Raw genomic sequence first — 20,905 nt, forward strand, 5'->3', positions numbered from 1 at the left:
TAAAAGGCAGGGCAAATTATTCAATAAGTGATTATCAGTAACATAGTTTTTCAATTTGAGAGTTTTAATATTAGATCATTATACTTAAAAGTATGTTTATAATTTTATTAATTCTTAATAAAATTCATGCAGTGTATCTTTGTCATTTACTGACAACCCAGATGCACCTTTCATCCCTTACTTTGTGCAGTCATTATTAAAAGAATGAATCAATTTTGTAGCATCAAAAAAAATGTATCACGTTTTTCATTAAAGTCATATGTGTATGTGTGTGTGTATGTGTGTGTGTGTGTGTGTGTGTGTCATATATACATTATATATGATAGAAAGCTGAACAGAACTGAAAGGATAAATTTCCAATCTAGAAAACATTCTTATGATTACAATCGTAACACACATGATCAGAGACAAGCACTTCATTCTGTGCCTGTCATAACACTGGAGATTCTGACAGCCTACAGTCTTCTCCAACTCAATGATAATTTCTAAAACAAGTTTGACTTTACAATATATGAGAGATTATGTCAATACTTGACATAAAGGGAACGGTAGCATCAAATCTGAGTAGAAAGTATCACTCTAACATAAACTTTGAGGAAACAACATATAGATAAATTAAAATTTTTAGAATTCACTTTCCCAATTGTTTAAAAAAAATCCACTATCTAGTATATCTATTCAATTCCAGTAAGTATTTTTAAAATGCTCATTTAACTCTAGTTTGACTAATTCACTGTTTCTTAAAATAAAATCTACAACTATTAAGTATGATTAATAAGAACAATCAACATAAATACAAAAATGAAGAAATTATGAAAGTCTGGTAAATTTTTTAAATCTTTACATTTATTTTAGTATATGTTTGTCAGTGAACCTGCATGAATATATGTCTGTACAAGTGTGCAAGAGCTCATAGAGACCTGAAGTGGAAATCAGATTCCCTGGAACTGGAGTTAAAGGGAGTCTGCCACACAGGTCCTGGGAATCAAACTCAAGTCCTCTCTAAGAACCATGTGCCCAGCCCATGATGAGAACACGTTAATGCGAGATTACAAACGAGGAGTACCTGCATGATGGAAGGCTACTCCCCATGGCACAGTATTCTTCAGCACCGAGTCCAGTCCTGAAGGCGAACGCTTTAACTGATCTATCACTTCCAGAAGGCTCTTTTGGTCTAGAATCACTGGTGGAAATTCAGATGATTTTACTAACCCTATCAAACACACACAAAAATAATTAATTAATTAAACTCCCAACTATAAAAGTCTCTTCCTTCAGTGAGAGAAATAAAGATCAAGTTGAGAAACTGCCACCTACTATTATCATCCATGGGTCCTTTACACTACTATGTAACCAAGATGGGATGTGACTTAGACCTCAAGAACTTGGAAATCTTCATAGGTAGTTCTAATAATGTATCCCAAAGTTATGGAGCTCAGCTTTAAGGAAACATGATGTTCAAAGAGAAAGGACAGATTATCACTTGTTATGGTTTGAGTATAAAATGGTTCCTTCAGGCTCATGTTTTAATTCCTGGTCCCCAGATGGTAGTAGTTTTGGGAGGTTATGGAGCTTTAGCAGATGAGGTCTGGTTCATAGCGGTGAGCCACTGGAGGTACATCTTTAAGAGCAAAGCCCACCCTTGCCAACTACTTCCTGTCTGCTGCCATGATGTAAGGAGCCCAATTCACTTGTTTTTGCACCCTATGAAACCATGAGCCAAAATAAACCTTTCCTAAGTTCTTCTGTCAAAGTGACACAAAGTAACTAACACAACCAAACCCTTGTTCAAGATGTGCCCATCAACCCACACACCAGCACAACAAAGACTAGATTTAGAAAAATCTCAGTGATAACAGCTCATTTATATAAAAACATCATTTATTTCAAAGTATCTCATTTCTTAACCACTGAGCCATCTCTCCAGCCCCAAGTACCTCATTTCTAAGTCACAAAGAGCGGGTAACAGGGAGATAAACAGTGGGGTTCAGAAGGAAACTGAGTACTAAATATACAAACTACATTTCATTAAGACTAAATCTTTAATCAGAGATACTTTCAACTTCAGTATTCTAGGTATGATCTTAGGTATCTTGTGAAATTTCCTAGAAATAATAAGCAGAATAGGACGGAAGAAGGAAGTAATATTTAGAGTTGATACAATATTACAGCTAAAAGGTCCAGAATTCAACCAAACATATGAGCCATGAAAGAAAGTTGTCGACACAGGAAGGAAAGCAAGCAACAGAGACACCTTTGAGAATCCAGATGTCAGCATGAGCAAAGGCCAAACATGATCACATGCTATGGAAAAATACAACAGCAAAGCATGTAGTAATAGTTACTGCAGCATGCAAAGTGACTGTTCAGTATTCAGTATTTAAAAGGAACAAAGTCATCAATGCGATACCTTGAATGGACCATCAAAGCATCTATTTACAAAAGATAGACTCATACTCTGACATCACTTACACGAAACTGTTAGGAAAGGCAGAGCAATCTGAAGTGACAGATCACGTCAGTGGTTGCCTGCAGCTGACAGAGGGAGGAGACTGACAGCACAAGAGCACATTCACAGTGGCAGAGACAGCCTGTATGGTGATTACAACAGCAGTGGATAGATAGAAACTCATCAAACTACACACGTCAATCAATGCATTACAGTATACATAAAATATCCAACACTAAAGCTGATCTTATCTACATGTATATGTACATATGATTCTTTTTAGACTCTTACTTCTGGACATTAAAAAAAATACATTGTCACTTTCTCCAGAAAATATACATGTATTTGTCTGTATGTCTGTCCCCTCTGTCTGTCTGTCTCTATGTCTGTGAGATTCTGCATACAACTTTGGTGCTCCAGAGACTGAACCTCTCAAAGTCCATGAATCCAAAATGAAGAGCCTACATACATACAAACACAGCACTTTAAAATGAGAGGACAATTGTCCTGAGTACATGCACACATGATCTACACAGAGAGCAGAAAAGCATCAGAAGCAGCTGTATCAAGAATGTCTAGCTGACACCCTGTGACAGGGACAGAGCAGAGATGTGCTCTCTACTATCACCAGCACTACTGTCAAATGCAGTAAGATGGACTTCACTTCCACCTGTCACTCACCCTCGGCTCGATGGTGCAGGTTGTAAAACTCTCGAGCAATGATATCTGCAATCTTCTCACACCATTTTTTTGATGGACAAAAGAGTAATACTGAATGGTTATCCCGAATGGTCTCATAGCACAAGCTAACAATGTGGTCTTCATCTCCCTAAAAAAAGAAAGAGAAATAGTTATATCAGTCACACCTTCAAAACATCTCACATTGGGTTAAAATTATACATTTTGATTCATAAGAAAAGTTTTATATTAAAAGGAATAATAAAAATCATTTACAATAAAGATAAACATTACAATAAGTGTAATGTAATTTATAACTATAAATAAAATTTACAATAAATATAATGCTGACAGGTGAAAAGTTTTTATTCATTCAACTGGTGGTTATTAAGCTCTAGCCTCAGGTGCTGCAGATACATTGGTGAATAAAACAGGCAAGGGGTTTATTTTCAGTATCTCTAAAACCCACAGGAAGGAAATAAACTACCACATGACCACATGATGTGCTGAAAGAGAAAATTTTGCTATATTTAGAGTCTCACATTTGATAAAGATTTAAAGATGTAAAGGAGAGATTTCCCTGAGAAAACAAGTGAGCACAAATGTGAAGGTAGAGAAACATTATCTCGATGGGAAATATATGTTCCAAATACAGCCAAAAATCTGTGTGAATGCCCTGTGGAAATCGCTCCATGCTAGAAGAATGCCAATGTGTGCAGGAGTATTAGGGATTAGCTTTCATTTATCAAGTACTTTATATGTGTGTATACACACACACACAAACACACACACACACCACAAAATCACATTTAATTCTTACCAAAACCAAGTATTATATTCTACTTGACAGATATAAAGATAGAAAGTTCAGAGAGGTTTTATGACTAAACAAATACTACCTTAGACATTTTATGTATCTCTCTTCATTGTCAGATTAGTCTATCTGACTCTTAAAACAATAATCTTCAGGGCTGGAGAGATGGCTCAGCAGTTAAGAGCACTGGCTGCTCTCTGAGAGGACCTGCTTCAATTCCCAGCAACCACACGGTGGCTCACAACTGTCTATAGCGCCAATCCCAGGGGACCTGGCACCTTCACAGACATTCATGCAGGCAAAACACCAATGCACATAAAATAAAAATAGATCTTTAAATAAAAAATCTTGTCACTCAGCATACTTACTGTAGAGTAGTTCTACATTCAACGATGTCAGTGCTTCATGAGTGCTTAATGGAAACTAAACCATAGGAAAATCTTCTCCTTGTTGAGTTGAAAATGGATGTTTGTATTATATGTCAGGAAATAACAGTCATTTAAATTAAAAGCATATTACATTCTCTTTCTCACTATCCTCATCAACTGATTAAGTAAAACAGATTAGTTTAGTATTGATTCTAACAGATATATAATATATGTCCATTCCTATCCAATCTCTAATTATACAATTAAAAATTGTTAATAGATTGGTAGGAATCGCAAAGGCGCTGACAGTGGAGATATAACAGTAATAGTTCACCTTCACTTGGAGCAGGGGTTGAAATTCTCTCACAAGCTTCATTGAAGAGTCATATATGAAATTTCCTATTTTTATTGATTCCAAAAGTGGAACAGGGCGAAAATCAGTATGGTAAAGTTCAGCATTCAACCAGGAAGCCACGAGCTGCAAATTAGGAAGAGTAGCACTCATGCCAACAATCTGCACAGCGTTAGCCAGAGTACTGGCTGAATCTGCCTGGCTTAAAAAAAAAAAAAAAAAAAAAAAAAAATGAAAATCACATTGGGAAAACACAGGAAGTAACACACAGCACTGCCAATATTCTGGGTCATGGCCTTTGGTATACAAATGCAGACATTTCTTTAGAGTACAGATCTGGGAATAAAATAACTTGAGCACAGATTACTGGGCAGATATTCAAATTTAATGAATGATATGAAACTGTTTTCCAAGGAGACTTAACCAACAGAGTAGCACTCCCACAATCTTCTCACCATCTGACAACTGGACTGTCAATCATTTTAATAATAAATATGGAGAGGCTACAAGAATAGTTTTTTTGAAGGGGTAATTTCTGATGATTAATGATTCTTTGTGACATTTCACATGTGCAGACTGTTTGAAACTTCTCTTGCAAATGCCTATTTAAGCCTCTCACTGATATACTGGGTTGTTTTTCTTAGTTGTAACGTTATTTTTACATGTTTTACACAAAAGTTAGTCCAAACTCTGTTATTTAATTTTCAAATGTGTAGGCATTTTCTAGTTATATTTTCTTTGTACTTGTTAGAGATAAGTATATAGACCAGTATACAGAAAACTAAGCCCTCAAACAATAAAGACATTTAATAATATATGAAGACAAATAGGCTTTCAAAAGGTAAAAACAGTAACAACCTGTTATCGCTGAATTAACAATGTATCACTGTAACACTGAATAATGAGCTGAGCAACAGTAGAAACCTTATTTGCAAAACAGGAAGATGGCTAGTAGGTAAGGAGAAAGGGAAGGGGAGAAAAAACTAAAAACTGGGAGTGGGTGAATAGGAAATGTGAAAGAAAAATCTTAATTTCCCCTAGCAAGAAATCAATATTTAAAAATTGTATATCTATTCAAAATGAATCAACAACTTTATTTGAAGCCTGAAACAAATCTTAATCCCTGCACAAAGGAAACTGAGGCAAGTGAATCTCTGTGAGTTAGAGACCAGCCTATTCTACACAGCAAGTTTCAGGGCCGCCAATGCTACACAGTGAGAGTGTGTCTCAAACAAAACAAAACAAATATAAAAAGGGTTTTGCCTTCTCAGATATCTTGAAAGGTGTCCTCTGTGTTTTCTTCTATGAGTTTCAGAGTTTCAGGTTTTTGTTTTTTGTGTTCTTGTGTTTTGTTTTTGAGACAGAGTCTCACTATGCAACCTTAGGTGGCCTAGACTTGACAATATGTAGACCAAACAGTCACAACTCAGATCTCTCTGCCTCTGCCTCCCAAGGCCTGGGATTAAAAATGTGTCTGGCATGGGTTTTTTGAACAGCACAACAGCAGAGAAACTAACCCCAAGTATCACGGATGGGGCTATATGACAATAAAGTTTCTGCACAGCAAAGGACCCAATCTTCAAAGCACACACAATGGGGAAAAGTCATTAACTACACTGAAACAAGGAGCTGATATCTAGAAGTTACAAAGAATTGCAAAATTTGGACACCGGCCTGGAGAGATGGCTCAGTGGTTAAGAGCACTAACTGCTCTTCCAGAGGTCCTGAGTTCAATTCCCAGCAATCACACAGTGGCTCACAACCATCTATAATGAGATCTGGCCTGTAGTCAAACATGCAGGTGGAATGCCGTATACATAATAAATAAATCTCATTTTTGGAAATGGTCTCAATGAGTAGTCAGAAAAGTAGTTTCAATGTTTGAAAGCAGTCTAACAAATGCATAAAAATATATTGGGTAATGAAAGAGTAAAAATCCATCACGAATGGCTATTCTCAACTGTTTGTTGAGATGTATAGACTTTGGGTCTGATTAATTTTGGTGTGTGATGATTATTCTATTTGTAAGTTTCCTTAACAATAAAATTTATTTTTAAAATAAGAAATCAATATATAAAATCTAAAACTAAAACTGTAAGTAGCTGAAGTAGAGACTGCTATAGATTTTTTAACTTTTTTTTTTTATTATCTTATTGGATATGCTCTGTATTTACATTTCAAATGTCATTCCCTTCCCCACCCCCATTCCCATTCTCCCTTCCCCTTAACCTGTCTCCACAAAGGTTTGGTAGAAAGTTGACAGTCAATTAGTCTATGCCTGAAAAATGCCATTTTACAAAATTAGTCTTTGTTACTTAAATTAGATATATAAGTAACAAATACAAGTACTATATATTTAATCTATCATAAAAATATCATAATCTATACATTAAAATTGAGCAGTCAGAAGTTTAAATGTCCAAAAGTCATCTAACATCAATTAAGCACTTTCTTTAGATCAGCCGTTCTCAAACTTCCTAATGTTGTAGCCCTGTAATACCTCCTGTCGTGGTGACAGCCAACCATAAAATTATTTTTGTAGCTACTTTGTAACTGTAATTTTGCTATTGTTATAAATCTTAATATTAAAATATATTTGTTTTCCAATAGTCTTAATCAACCTCCTGTGAAACGGTAATTTGACCACAAATGGGGTCAAGACCCACAGGTTGAGAACTTTTATAGGACAAAAACAAAGTATTATACATGAATTTGTTCAAATAAAAAAGGTGCTATATTCCTGTAAATTTTGTTTTTTACTTTTATAGATTCTTTTTCAACAACTTTTCAAACATCAGGAAATAAGTTATTTCAAGTACTTACCTCGATGCTGATTTCCGACCGACATAGCAAATCTTAGTCAGTAGAAGTTCCAGCAGATACCCTCGGTGAGAGTCCCCCAACATGTGTAGCTCATCCACTACCACCATCCCTACAAGGATTTTCCAGATTGACCAATTATAAAAGTGCACAGTTGTAAGACTTCTGAAACTTAGCAGCACATGTCTAACAGCAAATAGCTCATAAGATCTTGAAAGTTCTGCCATAAAGAAAAACCCAGATTCTGTATTGTGGCCAATTCCTTCCAAGATGTTTTAAACATCTTAAGCAATCCTATCACCATATATATTAATTACAAAAACTGATTAGCTTACTTGGGGCAAACAAAGCAACCAAACCCAGTATCTTAGACTTCTTTCTATTGCTGTGATAAATGCCCTGACTAGAAGCAACTTGGGGAGAAAAGGGTTTATTTGGTTTACATTTCCAGATCATAGTCCATCACTGAAGGAGGCCAGACAGGAACTCAAGCCCAGAACCAAAAAGCAGGAACTGGAGCAGGGACCACAGTGGAGTCTGCTTCCTAGCTGGCTCAGTTTGCCTCCTTATTATACATCCCATGACTTCATGCTTAGAGACAACACTGCCCACACTGAGCTGGGCCCTTCCACATCAATTATCAGTCAAATAAATGTCCTTAGAGACTTACTAACATGCCAATATGATAGCAGCATTCCCTCAAGTGAAATGGCCTCTTTTCAGATATGTCTAGATTTGTGTCAAGTTGTCAAAACCAACAGCACTCCCAGAGAAAATTACCTGTCAGCACTCACACTTCTAAATTGGTAATTTTGTAGAAATGGACAGATAACAAATACCCGTCTCGAGTTTTCAGTGTTAGTGATTTTAGCTATTAGGAAATATAGCCTAATTATGTTTGAAAGTTACTTACAACACTCAGGAGGCTGAGGCAGAAAAACTGTTGTAAGTTCAAGGCCAGCCTGTAATATACAGTGAGACAATCCCCCCTACCCAAGGAAAAGAGGCAATTAAAAAAAAAAAAAAAACAATAGAATTGGGCCAAAATGATTTTAAGGTAATTTTAAAGATATAACAACTAGTATCACCCTACTGCTGAACATATAATCATGCCCTTCTCTTGTGCCTGAAGAATGAGCCAATCTGAGCACGTATAATAATGCTCAGTCAATAAAAATGTATTTTGTACTTTTTAGTCTTCTATTTTACTTTATACTGTGTTCTATTTGTATATATTAATTATATAACATAATAAGTTTCTCCAAATACTTTAAGGTATGCATAAAATGTACTAGTGGTAGCTACTTGTGGAGAGCTTTTTGGTGCCAAGCGGGAATTTTTGACATCACCAGGACAATATGATGTTAGTCAAGGCAGAAATCTGACTCTGGCCCTAAACTCAAGAAACTGGCCCAGATTAAGAACATTTACATATTTGTAGCTCATGGCAGGCTCAGCAGATATAGGTGTGGTAGTCTCTTTGTCTCTTGGGACCCCCTCTTGTCTCTGGTATCCCCACCTAGCCTCCAGAAAGACGTTTACAGAATTTTTTATCATTAACTTGCTTGTTCCCTGACTCAGAACTGATGTTATCTTTCTGCATGTAATTAAAGTGGTTTAAAAGAGGACTGAATAGAAAAGGCTTCGCTTCATCCTCAGAACTGGCTGAAGTCATGCTACAGTTTTGACTGTCTATTTTTTTCTTTTTTCTCCTGCCCTGGGGAACCTGTTGTTTGACCAAGCTGGCCTCAGACAGCTATTCTTGATTGTCAGCTCGACCACATCTGGAATGAAACCTGAAAATAGACGGCACACTTAAGAGGGATTGTTGCTTAATTTGAAGTAAGAAGATTTACATCTAATCCTGATCTTTTAAGAAGAAAGACAAGCCTTTAATCCTGACCTTAAAGTAGAAGATATGCCTTTAATCCAGGCCACACCTTCTGCTGGAAGCTGATATAAGGACAGGAACAAGCAAACCCATTCCTTCATTAGCATTAATTAGAGCCTATTTCTTCAGGATTCCAGCCTCATGGACTGAACAACTTCTGGATTCTTGGACTTTCCATTCATAGACATATCTTTTGGATTCTTAGTGGCTACTTTTGGATTACCTAAACTACAGACTTTATATCATTCTAATTCTTTCTATATAGATTCATTCTATAAATTGTTATTCTAGAAAACCGTGACTAATACAGTACGTATTACCCTCTAATCACCCAGTTATCTCATACCAACCTTATACTAGTCTCTGTTCTACTTTAATGTTTGTTTTTACCTAAATCTTACATGACAGAGAGGTTTGTCTTAAGTCAAACTAACTTTAGTAAAAATGACTACAATTCCAACAACTGGCTAAAACCATGGTTTTGTTTGTAGCTTCATTTTATATTCTTTATCCATTCATTGACTATTGAGTTCATGCACCCACTTATTAGTTATATCATTTGTTCTCTTATTGTTTGTAGGACTGGGTTTTTTGTTTGTTCGTTTGTTTTGTTTTGTTTTTTGTCCTATGTATATTTTGGGTTTTAATCTTCTAGTGTCTATATAACTGGTGAAGATTTTTCTCCCCCTTTACTGGCTGCTTCTGCACACTGGAAACTGCTGTGCAGATTTTGTACTGGATGCTATCTTGTCAGTTCTACCTTTCCTGAGCCATCAGAATCCTATTTGGAAGAATTGCCCTTTATCTTTGTGACTGAATTCCCTATGTAGCCCTCTAGCACGTCCAAGTCTTACACTAAAATCCTGGATTCATTTTAAATTGATTTTGTACAAGATAGGAAATAAGGATCTGTACCACTCATAGATATGTGGATAACCAGTTTCCCCAGTAGTGCTTATAAAAACTGTCTTTTCTCCAACATACATTTTAGGCGCCTTTGCCAAGAACTGGATGACAAGAACCCATGACTAAGCCATGTAGGTTTATTTCTGGATGTTCTGTTCTATCCCATTGGTCTCCATGTTTCTGTGCTAGTACTGTGCTATTTGTTGCTGTGGCTCCGCAGTGTGACATGAAAGCAGTCAAGTATGCCCATTGAGTCTTTTTGCTCAAGATTGTGCTTCTATATGAATCTTAAGAGTCTTATTTTTCCTAAGTCTATAAAACTATCATTGGAAATTTTATGGGAACTGCATTAAGTCTATAGATTGATCTCAGCAATGACCATTTTAACAATATTAATTCTACCAATCCAGAAAAATGGAGTGTCTCTTTAATTTCTTTCTTTGGTATATTCATTGTAAAGGTCCTTTACCTCCTCTCCTTGGATAGGTTTATTCCTAAGGCTCTGGTTTTCTATTTTGGTTTTGGGGCTACTACACATAGGAATAACTGCCTGATTTTAGTATGTTCACTATCAGTATGCAATGAAACCACCTATTTTTACATACTAATTTTATATCCTGCTTTGCTGAAAGCATGAATAAGATCTAAGAATTTCCTAGTAGCATCCTTAGTCTTTTAAGCATAGGATCATGTAACCTGCTAACAGGGATAACTTGACATTTTCCATTTCTACTTACATCCTTTTTCTTTTTCTTACCTTATTGCTCTACTAAGAATTCAAGCACAATTCTTCACACAAGTGAACAAGGGACACTTGTCAAGTTCCTGACTTAAAGATGCTGTCAGCATTTAGTGAAACACTGGGCACAGCTGGGTTTTTGCTTAGGTTTTTTTTTTTTTCAAGTTTTAAATTCTTTATGTCATTCATCTATTTATTTGAATCCTCTTGGGAGTTGTTTGTTGGGTTTTTTGGTTGGTTGGTTGGTTGGTTGGTTGGGTGGGTGGGTGGGTGGGTGGTTGGTTGGTTTCCAGCAGGGTTTCTCTGTGTAACCCTGGATGTCCTAGAACTCATTCTGCAGCCCAGTCTGGCCTTGAACTCAGAGATCAAGGAGTTACTGGGATAAAGGGCGTGTGCCACTATTCCCCAAGTTCTGACTTCTTTGACGTTTCAACCGTTTCAATATCTTTAGATTAAGCTACTTAAGTTTCTGACTTGGCTGTTTAGATGTTTGTATGCTGTGAGTTGCAGTGGTACTGAGGAATAAGTCTTCCAGGAATACATGGGTGTCTTCATCTCAGGACTGCTCTCCTACCTGGAGCAGCCAGGGTGAATGCTTCAGACTGTTATCTACTCTTCTTGTCACCTGACTGTTCCCTCGGGCTTTCTAGTTATCCTGTCACCTCTTTGACTCCCAGTGGGCACCTACTAGGAATACAGCCTCTCCTTTGTTATTTTGACTCTTCTCCTGAAACGTTATATAAACAAAGCATCTAATCTGCCATTGATCCTGAATGTCTTACTGCTTTATAATATCACTTTTCATAAAGACCTTTCAATTTTCTAATGGCATAAGAGAAATGTTCCTTGTCTATAAACTATCTCCAATTCATATTATATGACAGGTTATTTCAATATACTTCCAAGTATTTATTTATTGGAAGTATTTATTCTGCCTAGTGTGCAAAGCAAAATCCTCAAGATAATTAAAGCCCAATAAGGTCACTAATGAGGAGTACTAAGACAATTCTTGTTGGGGTTGGTCTTGTGCACTGTGTAGTCAGATGCTGAGTTCTGTGTTCCAAGAGAAAGGAAACAGGGCCTTGAGATCAAAGGGGGGGGTCTCAGGTAAGGAGCATGAGAAGAAAGACAGAGGAGGCGGAAGAAGAAGGTTGCCATGGGGCAGCTTAGACCAGAAGCAGATGGCTAAGAGAAGTTCGCCCTGAGGACACACAGAGCAAGCCAGGCAAGACTCAAATTGCAAGTAACATGAGGCTTTATGGCTAGGATGTAGGTTACAATGGCTCAGAACCTGCCCAGCATAGTGCCATCAGCTTATAAATAAAATACCAGATTCTGTCTTTTATTTGGGAACAGAATAAACTTGCTTCTGTTGTAAAGTGATTGTTATCTCTCCCTGAGCTTAGGGAACAGTCTTACCACACCTTTCCAAGCGATTCCCACCCTCCATTTCTCTGCTATCACAATGATTTTGCTGTTTTTAAGTTCACTTGGCTCTCTCTCAGTGAACTGATAAGACTTCCTGTATCTGCTGCTACTACAATCACTTTCCTCTATCTAGGAACTGATCTTAAGGTACAAGGAAGTTAAGATTAAAACATCTTCCTAGAGTGTCAAGCACAAAAACAGTTTATGTGACTATTGTTTCCCTCCTGAATGTTAGCCTCAGAGTCCAGTTCTAACCAAGAGCCCATAGTACCATATATGATAATGAGCACAATAAATTCACTAACTGTGTGGAACAATTGCAATTGTCCAACCCCAGCACACTTCTTTCTCTTCCTGGCAAAGCTGAGTCAAGAAAGTAGCAATGAGAAGTGACAGAGGCTCAAGCGTATCCTGTCTTTTATAAAGTTCAAAAATGCATGGCTCAGTGGGTAAGGAAGCTTACTGCCAAGCCTGGTAACCTGAGTTCAATCTCCAGAACCCACATCAAGAAGGAGAAGCAATTTCTACAAGTTGTAACCGTCCCATATGTGCCATGCTGCATGCACACTCATACACATAAAAATTAGATAAATCAATAATAAATGTGAAAGTCAATTTTAATGCGAGATAGCAAAATCAAGAAGACAAAGACAAAAAAACATACACGCAAAACATAACATGTTATGTTTTCTGAAATTATGTCTGCCAATTCTTGTCTCCAAAATAGAGGACAGAAAATAAACAATAATATAGGTCATACAGGAATCACAGCTTCAATTCATTCCATCAAAAACAGCAACAGGAAATACTTCTTTAATTTTATACCTTTCTTACCTAACAGATCCATCTTATTTTCCTCAATGAGGCGATTGATCAGCCCGTTGGCTCTCTCAATAGTGCAAACAGCAATATCCAAGGAGGAGAAACGTCCTGCTGGTGACGTGCTGCCCATGTAGCCGTCCACCTTTATCCCTACTTCCTGAAACAGACTCTAAATTAAGTAAAAAGAAATAATAAAGATGAAAACTTTAATGTAGTGAGTTACAGTTGTGTTCTACCCCATAACTTAAACAAAAGTAATTAAAGATGATATAATCACATACTAAAAATAAAATCATAATAATAAAATATGCTTAGAATTAACGGACCTTAGCATAGAAATTTCCATTAAAGAGTAAAATAAATTAATAAATGTTTTAATAATCTAAGTTCTAACCGCTATTACAGGATTTAAAATTGAAACACACTGAAGTTCTGCATGTTTAATTCAATAGGAGAAAGTAGTTAAACGTTTTAAGAAAGGATTTATACTTTACAAGGAAAATACTCTTATCCTACTTAAAGATTAGCTTCTGTATGATGGAAAAAAGTTTTTCTCAAAACTTCAGTTCAGTGGAATTAACATTAACTTTTTGGTTTAACTTTGAACTAGCATGTCTTCTCAATTAAAGGGGTCCTTTTTTTGTTTTGTTACTTTGAGTCTAAGCTGAGAGGAGTTTCCTGAGTAGGACCAGCTTTGTTGGCTATTTGGCTGCTGAAATAACTGTTAAAAAGATTTGTAAAACCATGGAACTTTAGAGATGTTCATTTAATCATTTCTTCTGAGAGTTTGAGTTTATTGTATTATAGTACTAAGAGTTAACAGCCTCAGGTTACAAATAAAACCCATGAGGCTCTGCAGGTTGTGCTTGGCAACCTGGCATGAAGATCCAAATTGCTGACCAGTCTGTACAATGATGTCTAGTCAAAGAGCACATGGCTTCAAGGCATGAAGTCTTCTTTATTCTATGGACACTAATTTCATACTGTTTGTGAAAATGCCTTTAAAATGGTGGAGTACTTTATCATCAGCAGGAATGATGACTCGTGTAACAAGACAGAAGGTCTGACCAGACTTGGAGCACCCCCTTAAGCAGGGAAGGAAGAGAGTCTTCCCTTCAGGTCCTGAGTCTTCTCAGTGATCCTCAGCTGGAGTGTGAAAGGCTTCCCTAAGCATGCCTTTTCCTCATACAATCTATTAGTTCAACTATTCAGTTTAAATGCTAGTTTTTCCTGTAAAATTACATGCTATTCTTTACCTCCTATGAACAGTTTATTGTTTTTATACAGTATCCCCAAGTGATATACCCTTGTGATTTGCTATCCCTTTCTACCTTACACAATAATAATTTTTAAATTTCCCTCTTTGGGGTTTGATTTGCTAGTGCTGAGCTAAATGTCCTTAGGCTTCTTTTTACTCCTTGATACAGGATTTCACTAAGTTACCCAGGTAATCCCCCTGCCTCAGAATTTCAAGTAGATCCAATCTCATACCTATACCACAATGCCCAACTGTCCCAATAAACTATTAAGAATTTTAAGTCAGTTTTTAAAGCTACATACATGCAATAAAAGAAACTTCATTTTACATTTGATTTTATACCTCCTTCAAATGAGTAAAACCAATGCCAGCAATGACGAACCTTTCACTGTTTCAAACAACAAAAACTGTTACCTGGAGGTAGTATTTCTTCTCTTTAGCCACAGACACAAAGGGCAGAATGAACAATGCTTTCTTCCCAGTTTCCAAAACCCGCTTCAAAATAAGTAACTCTGCAACAAGAGTCTTCCCAGCACTTGTAGGAGCTAAAACATGATTATTCCACAAAATTATGACAAAAAGTAGCATTTGTATATTGCATTATTAAATGTTCTAAGCCATACCCAGTATTACAGAGTCTAGGGCTAATACATCATTAAAGACTCAACTCGTGTTTGATACCTTAACTCCTAAATGCCCTTGACTCTACACTAGGTTTCCAAACAATCTCAAAGCAATGCAAAATGACTAACATGTTCTTAGAAACACATTGAGGAAAGTCGTATTTATGGTGATCACTTGGGCTACAGAAACAGAGCAAGCAAGACCAGAGAAAAAGATAACTGTGTTAACAACAGATCTTGAAGGAAGATGTAGATAGTTACACCAGGTAGTGGAGCCAAGAACAGAAAGTCCACAGATCCAATATATATCTAAGGTAAAAATGTCTTGATTGTGTAAGTTGCTGGCCAAATTTGTAAGTGATTTAAGAAACTGAAATGTCTAGGCATTTCTCCAGTCAGCAACCAGCAGACACTACTTTTAATAGTTTAATGCCACACTTTATTTATTTTTAATTAGATACTCTCTGTATTTACATTTGAAATGTTATCCCATTCCCTCACCTCATCCCATCCCCCCCCCTCCACTTGTCTCCACGAAGGTGCACCCTCTCCTAATCTCCCTCTCTACCTCAGTGCCTTAGTATTCCCCTACAATGGGAAAACGTGCCCTCCCTGGACCAAAGGCCTCTTCTCACATTGATGCCAGACACTGCTGTCTTTAGCTACATATGAACCTGGAGCCGTGGATTTCTCAATGTGTGCTCAATGGTTAGTGTTTGAGTCCATGGGAGTTATGAAGGATTTAGTTGGTTGATAATGTTGTTCTTCCCATGAGGTTACAACCCTTTTCAGCTCCTTAATTGGGGTCCTTCCTTCAGCACCTTAATTGGGGTCCCCATGTTCAGTCTGATAGTTAGCTGCAAGCATGCTCAGCTGTATTTATATGACTCTGGCAGAGCCTCTGAGGAGGCATCCCTATCTGGTTTCTGCCAATAATACTTCTTGGCATCAGCAGTAGTGCTTGGGTTTGGTGGCTGCATATGGAGTGGATGCCAAAGTGAGGCAGCTTCTGAATATATTTCCTCCCATGAGTGTTTTGTTCTCCCTTCTAAGAAGGACTGATAATGCCACACTTTAAATGCACTTAGAAATATGTTCTTTATGCCAAACTGTTAGAAGCTCTTATAGTTAACCCTTAGCCCTACCAACTCAGTTAGCATCCCCCTCCTCCACACTCCCTCCAATTTGCAAATCCACAAAGTCAGTAAAATATATAGTTCCCAAACCCAATTACTCTAAGTCCACAGTCTGAACTTACATCTACTTAGCTGGTATTCTGGTTCTTTTTCATTGTGTCAATAAAAAAATCTGAATGGCTCAGAACTTCAGAGGAAACTGACAAAAAAAATTGTATCTTATATTTGATCCTTAGGACACTACAGTAAACATAAGTTTAAAATTGTACATATCAGCTGAAGATATTAGTATCTGGCATCAATGTGAGAAGAGGCCTTTGGTCCAGGGAGGGCATGTTTTCCCAATGTAGGGGAATGCCAAGGCAATGGGGTGGAGAGGGTGATTAGGAGGGAGTGCACCTTTGTGAAGGCAAATGGAGGGGGGGGAGGAATAACCTTTTTTTTGAGGAATAACCTCTTAAATGTATACAGAGTAATAAAAAAGAAAAAATTCAAAAAAACCAAAAAAATTGTACATATCAAAGTTGCTCTTGAAAACCTATGTACATTGAATAAAGTGTAAGACATACTGTTTTGTAAGTACAACTCTGCACAATCAGCTCAGTTATGAATGGAAAAGTTAAAAGCAACTGAGATCAAATGAGGAGAGAGCAGACTGGAACCTCCATTACAGACTCATTCGGACAGGCAATCATTAAACAAGCGGAATTTTTACTACATAAATTACAAATGTCCTTGTTTCCCTCCTCTACCACATAACGGGGAACTTTCATGATGTCAGGATGCAAATGATGACATTCCACCTGTTTAAAAAAATGTAAGCAACCCAATAGAAAAGTATTCACACTGATAACTTTAGTGAATGAAATCTGCATAAACTTGAATACCTGAATAAACTAGATTCTTTCCTTCCAGGACTTGTCCAAGCAAAAGACATTCCGCCTGCCATTCGAACATCTTTTTTACACCAAAACTATGGTATTTCTCCAGAACTGCTGTAGGGAGTCCCCAGTTTGCCAACAGAAGCTGGTCTATCTGGTCATCAGAAACTCTTTGCTTGGGTGTTCCTTTCAGGAAAACAAAAACAATTTAATTACTGCCAACATACAAATTTAGTAGTTAACCCTCTGTTTGAATTCCTACCAAACTTAAAACACATCTTGACTTCTAGAAACTTAATTAGAAACTGGTCCTATACAGAAAGATACCAGCAAATATTTATTTCCTAGATGTAACTTTGAAAACTCTTATGAGCCACAAACAAAAATCTGTGCTATACACACTGAATAAAAAGTGTGTAAGGATGTGAAGGGAGAAGGAGCACTATGAGTGATTAAGCGTTACAAAGCTGTCAGATACATTTCTCTTCACATTTTAGTACTGAGTACGGTTTAGTCTGCATAACCAAGGGCAAAGAATTATGAAATGCACTGGTACAGGCCTTTAATCCCAACATTTACCGATAAGCAGGATCAAGAGTTTGAGACCCCAGCTCAGCCTGACCTCAAGCAAGCCCCCATCTCAAAAAAGCAAGAAGTAGGCTAACGTTCTGAGGAAACAACATGAATGCCTTCCAGCTTTGCTCTGGATTCCAAACAGCCTGCAGCCTACACTACACCCAGAAATTTGGTACTTGCACAATATGACGTTGTACTACTGGACATCGTTCGAAGCAAACCCTCGACATGGTGGTAGGATCTGGCCAACTTGGAAGTTGTTTCTGGGAAGTTGTAAAGACCCCAAAACCAAGGAAGGCCCATATTCACAGAGGCAGTAGTGGGCTAAAACACTATCAGCTGTGTCTGCTGGCGGCCAAGAGGGAAGCCGCCCCCAATGTTAGGGTTCCAGGCCGGGTGCTGGATAGCCCTCTGGCCATCCAGCTCCGGTGCGGGGAGTGCATGCCCCTGCTACCCTCGGGGCCCACGTAGGTCCGCTTGTTGGATACCAGCCCCAGCTGCCCTCGGCCGTGTGGGCCCCGCTGTTCGAGTACCTGTCCCAGCGAGCCTCCGGCCGCGTCCCAGCCCCGGAGGTGGACTCAGGACCGGCCTACACCGGAGCTGAGGGCTGACACAGCTATCACCGTCTCCCGAGAACGAGTCGGAGCCGGACGATGAACGCCGCCGTTTCCCACTCCGGCGCGGAAGACTCATTGCAAACAAGCTCCTCTCAACCGTTCAGGACACGACACAGTCCCAGAGGCCTCCCGCGCGAGAGAACCCCAGCCTGGTGACAGCTACCGCCACCATCTTCCCGCCTGGGTCTTCAAATTCAGGCCTCCCAGCCCGCCCCGGAACCACAGAGTTTTCGGGACTAGAGTATACCGACTACCATAGAGCTGTTACAGAAGGAGCGGCCCATACTCATGTCTGGCTTCCGGCCTCCGATGGCGGCTAGGGAAGAGAAAAGTAGATAGAGCGCTGGCAACGTTAAAAGGTGTGGAACACCTGAATTCGAGTTAGTAGATAGTCCTAAAAACATTCCTTTTGTTTTTATTTACTTCTGGTTTGAGTAGGAAGTTAATGATCTCCCTTTATGTGAATAGATTAGGGAAGTATCTATTCTTTACGATTGTATTTTGTTTCGTTTTTGTTTTTTCGAAAATTACTTTAGATTGCGTAAAACAAAACAAAAACATTTAGGGTTTTTGATAGAGCATAATTTGTGCTTTTCCTCTTGTCGAATAGGTGAGCTAAAATAACAGGGGTGGGGTTGGGGCAGAGGCCATGACCGGGTTAAACATTCCAGTCTGTAGGCTGGTTCGGTACAAAATTATTTTAGGCTATCTTAGTCCTTTAAATAGCCACTTGTTTGGTTACACAAGTCTGTCACATTCTTGTGAGCATTAAGTAAATCTTTTTGGAATGTACGAACGGACCCTTAGCTTCCACCAACCCAAAAGCTAAGCTTGCTATCCACATCTGAGCACTACAGCAGAGGTTTCTCTTGATTTGCTGGATCCAACCTACCTGATGTTTTCACCAATGTATCTTAAAATATCTTAATTTATATCTCTCCTTGCTCTGTAAATATAAAACTCAGTAAAACTGCTACCATGCACGGAACATTATAAAGAGCAATTTAAATTTGTCCCTGGGACCATCGTAACTCATTGGTTCCAGAATAAGTTCTCTTATTCCCTTTGAGGTGAGAGCTGCACTTTTGTGTTGACAGTTGATAGGCAAGGGACCATTTCTGCACTCAGCTACTTTATATCCGGAGGATCGTATGATCAGAACTCGAAGTACCGGATACATCCCTTCAGTATTGAAAGAGAAGGCTCTCAAAGCACGAGGTGTCATTCTGAACAAGGAACTTATTAATAGATGTGCATTGACCAACTTCTGGACATAAATTGGTGCCTAATAACTGCCCAGTTCTACAGTTCATCTCACCAAGCAAACTAGTGACTGGCAAGCCTATCCTGAAGAAATGATGGCCATTATTATTTGGGGAGAAAGGAAACGACAGAGGTGGGGATATGGGGAGTGAATTTAGGAAGCCGTTAAATAACAATATTCTAAAATCCCACCAGAGGGAAGCATTACTCCGTGAAAGAAACACTTCATTCCTTTATGCAATTTATTGACTAGGAAAATATTAGGCATCAGCTGTACACTAGACTCTGTGTGTCGGTGATGCAGTGTGAAATGGCTCCTGCTCTGAAAGATACTGGTGCAAACATTGACTAGATAAGCTATAAAATTAAATTGTTAGATTACAAAATGATAAATTATAAAATTAAACTACTCAAGGAGAAATTCCTAGAAACAGAGGCATATCAAAGGAATCCTGACTTTTAGTCTCAAAAATCAATTAGACATTAAAATTACCTCCAAAGGAATAAAACTGTAACCACTAGAAGACTTTTCAAATAAATAAATAAATTCTATACTCACTTAACTGATTGTTTGACAATAAATATATAATAAAGACGTTTGGAGGGATTTTGAAATTGTAATTAGTGGGCTCACTAAGTGGGCTACTTCTGAGTCTACATCAGAAAGAACAAAGCTGTCTTGGCAGACAAAAAGAGATGAGAGAAACAACAATGATCAAAGAACTCAAACAGGATTGAACCTAAATAAATATAATAATAATAGTAATAATAATGTGTAAAGAGCATAAAATCAAGCTTGATCTAAAATAGAAACAGAAATTACATGACAGCTTAAACTTAAACACAAGTTCCGTGTTTGAAGCTGAATATTTTATTTTTGAAGAGGAATACAGAGCAAGGGAGCAATTTCTAACACTATAATTAAAAGTAAAAATAAATAAGTCAAACCTTAGGAGGCATCTTGGACAGCTGACACATAGTAGGAAGCTTGGGGGAGGAAAACCAATAGCATTCCTGTCCATCACAGTTCACAAGACTCTTCGTGGACAAGAGGAAGAAAGGGATAGCTGGAGGAACAAAGATAGGAAGGCAGAGAGGGTGGGAGGACTGCCAGTGTGTGTGTGTGTGTGTGTGTGTGTGTGTGTGTGTGTGTGTGTGTGTGTGTGTGTGTGGTGACAGTGGGTATGTAAAATTAGGTTTGAAAAAAGATGAAACCTTAAAGCTTTCATGAACCTTACATACAATGTACCACATGGGAGCAAAAGAAAATTAAGCATGAAGTAC

General features: G+C 37.9%; 1 protein-coding gene across 2 annotated transcripts in view; it reads right to left on the minus strand.

Annotated features, from left to right (window-relative positions):
- The window catches only part of POLQ (DNA polymerase theta), a gene marked incomplete at both ends in the record, with an annotated part of 79,844 nt that extends 61,410 nt beyond the window's left edge, over window positions 1–18,434 (minus strand). The window contains 8 exons of one of the 2 annotated variants that reach the window (XM_080919639.1): window positions 1,067–1,213; window positions 3,131–3,278; window positions 4,644–4,863; window positions 7,485–7,593; window positions 13,280–13,436; window positions 14,940–15,070; window positions 17,172–17,351; window positions 18,275–18,434. In XM_080919639.1, coding sequence (XP_080775765.1) covers window positions 1,067–1,213; window positions 3,131–3,278; window positions 4,644–4,863; window positions 7,485–7,593; window positions 13,280–13,436; window positions 14,940–15,070; window positions 17,172–17,351; window positions 18,275–18,434 — 1,252 coding nt within the window. The remainder of the gene's footprint in view (window positions 1–1,066; window positions 1,214–3,130; window positions 3,279–4,643; window positions 4,864–7,484; window positions 7,594–13,279; window positions 13,437–14,939; window positions 15,071–17,171; window positions 17,352–18,274) is intronic. The other variant, XM_080919640.1, reaches the window with a different exon arrangement.
- Window positions 18,435–20,905: the final 2,471 nt, after the last annotated feature.

This window comes from Micromys minutus, assembly GCF_963924665.1.
Source record: "Micromys minutus genome assembly, chromosome: 7".
Classification (NCBI taxonomy): Eukaryota; Metazoa; Chordata; class Mammalia; order Rodentia; family Muridae; genus Micromys; species Micromys minutus.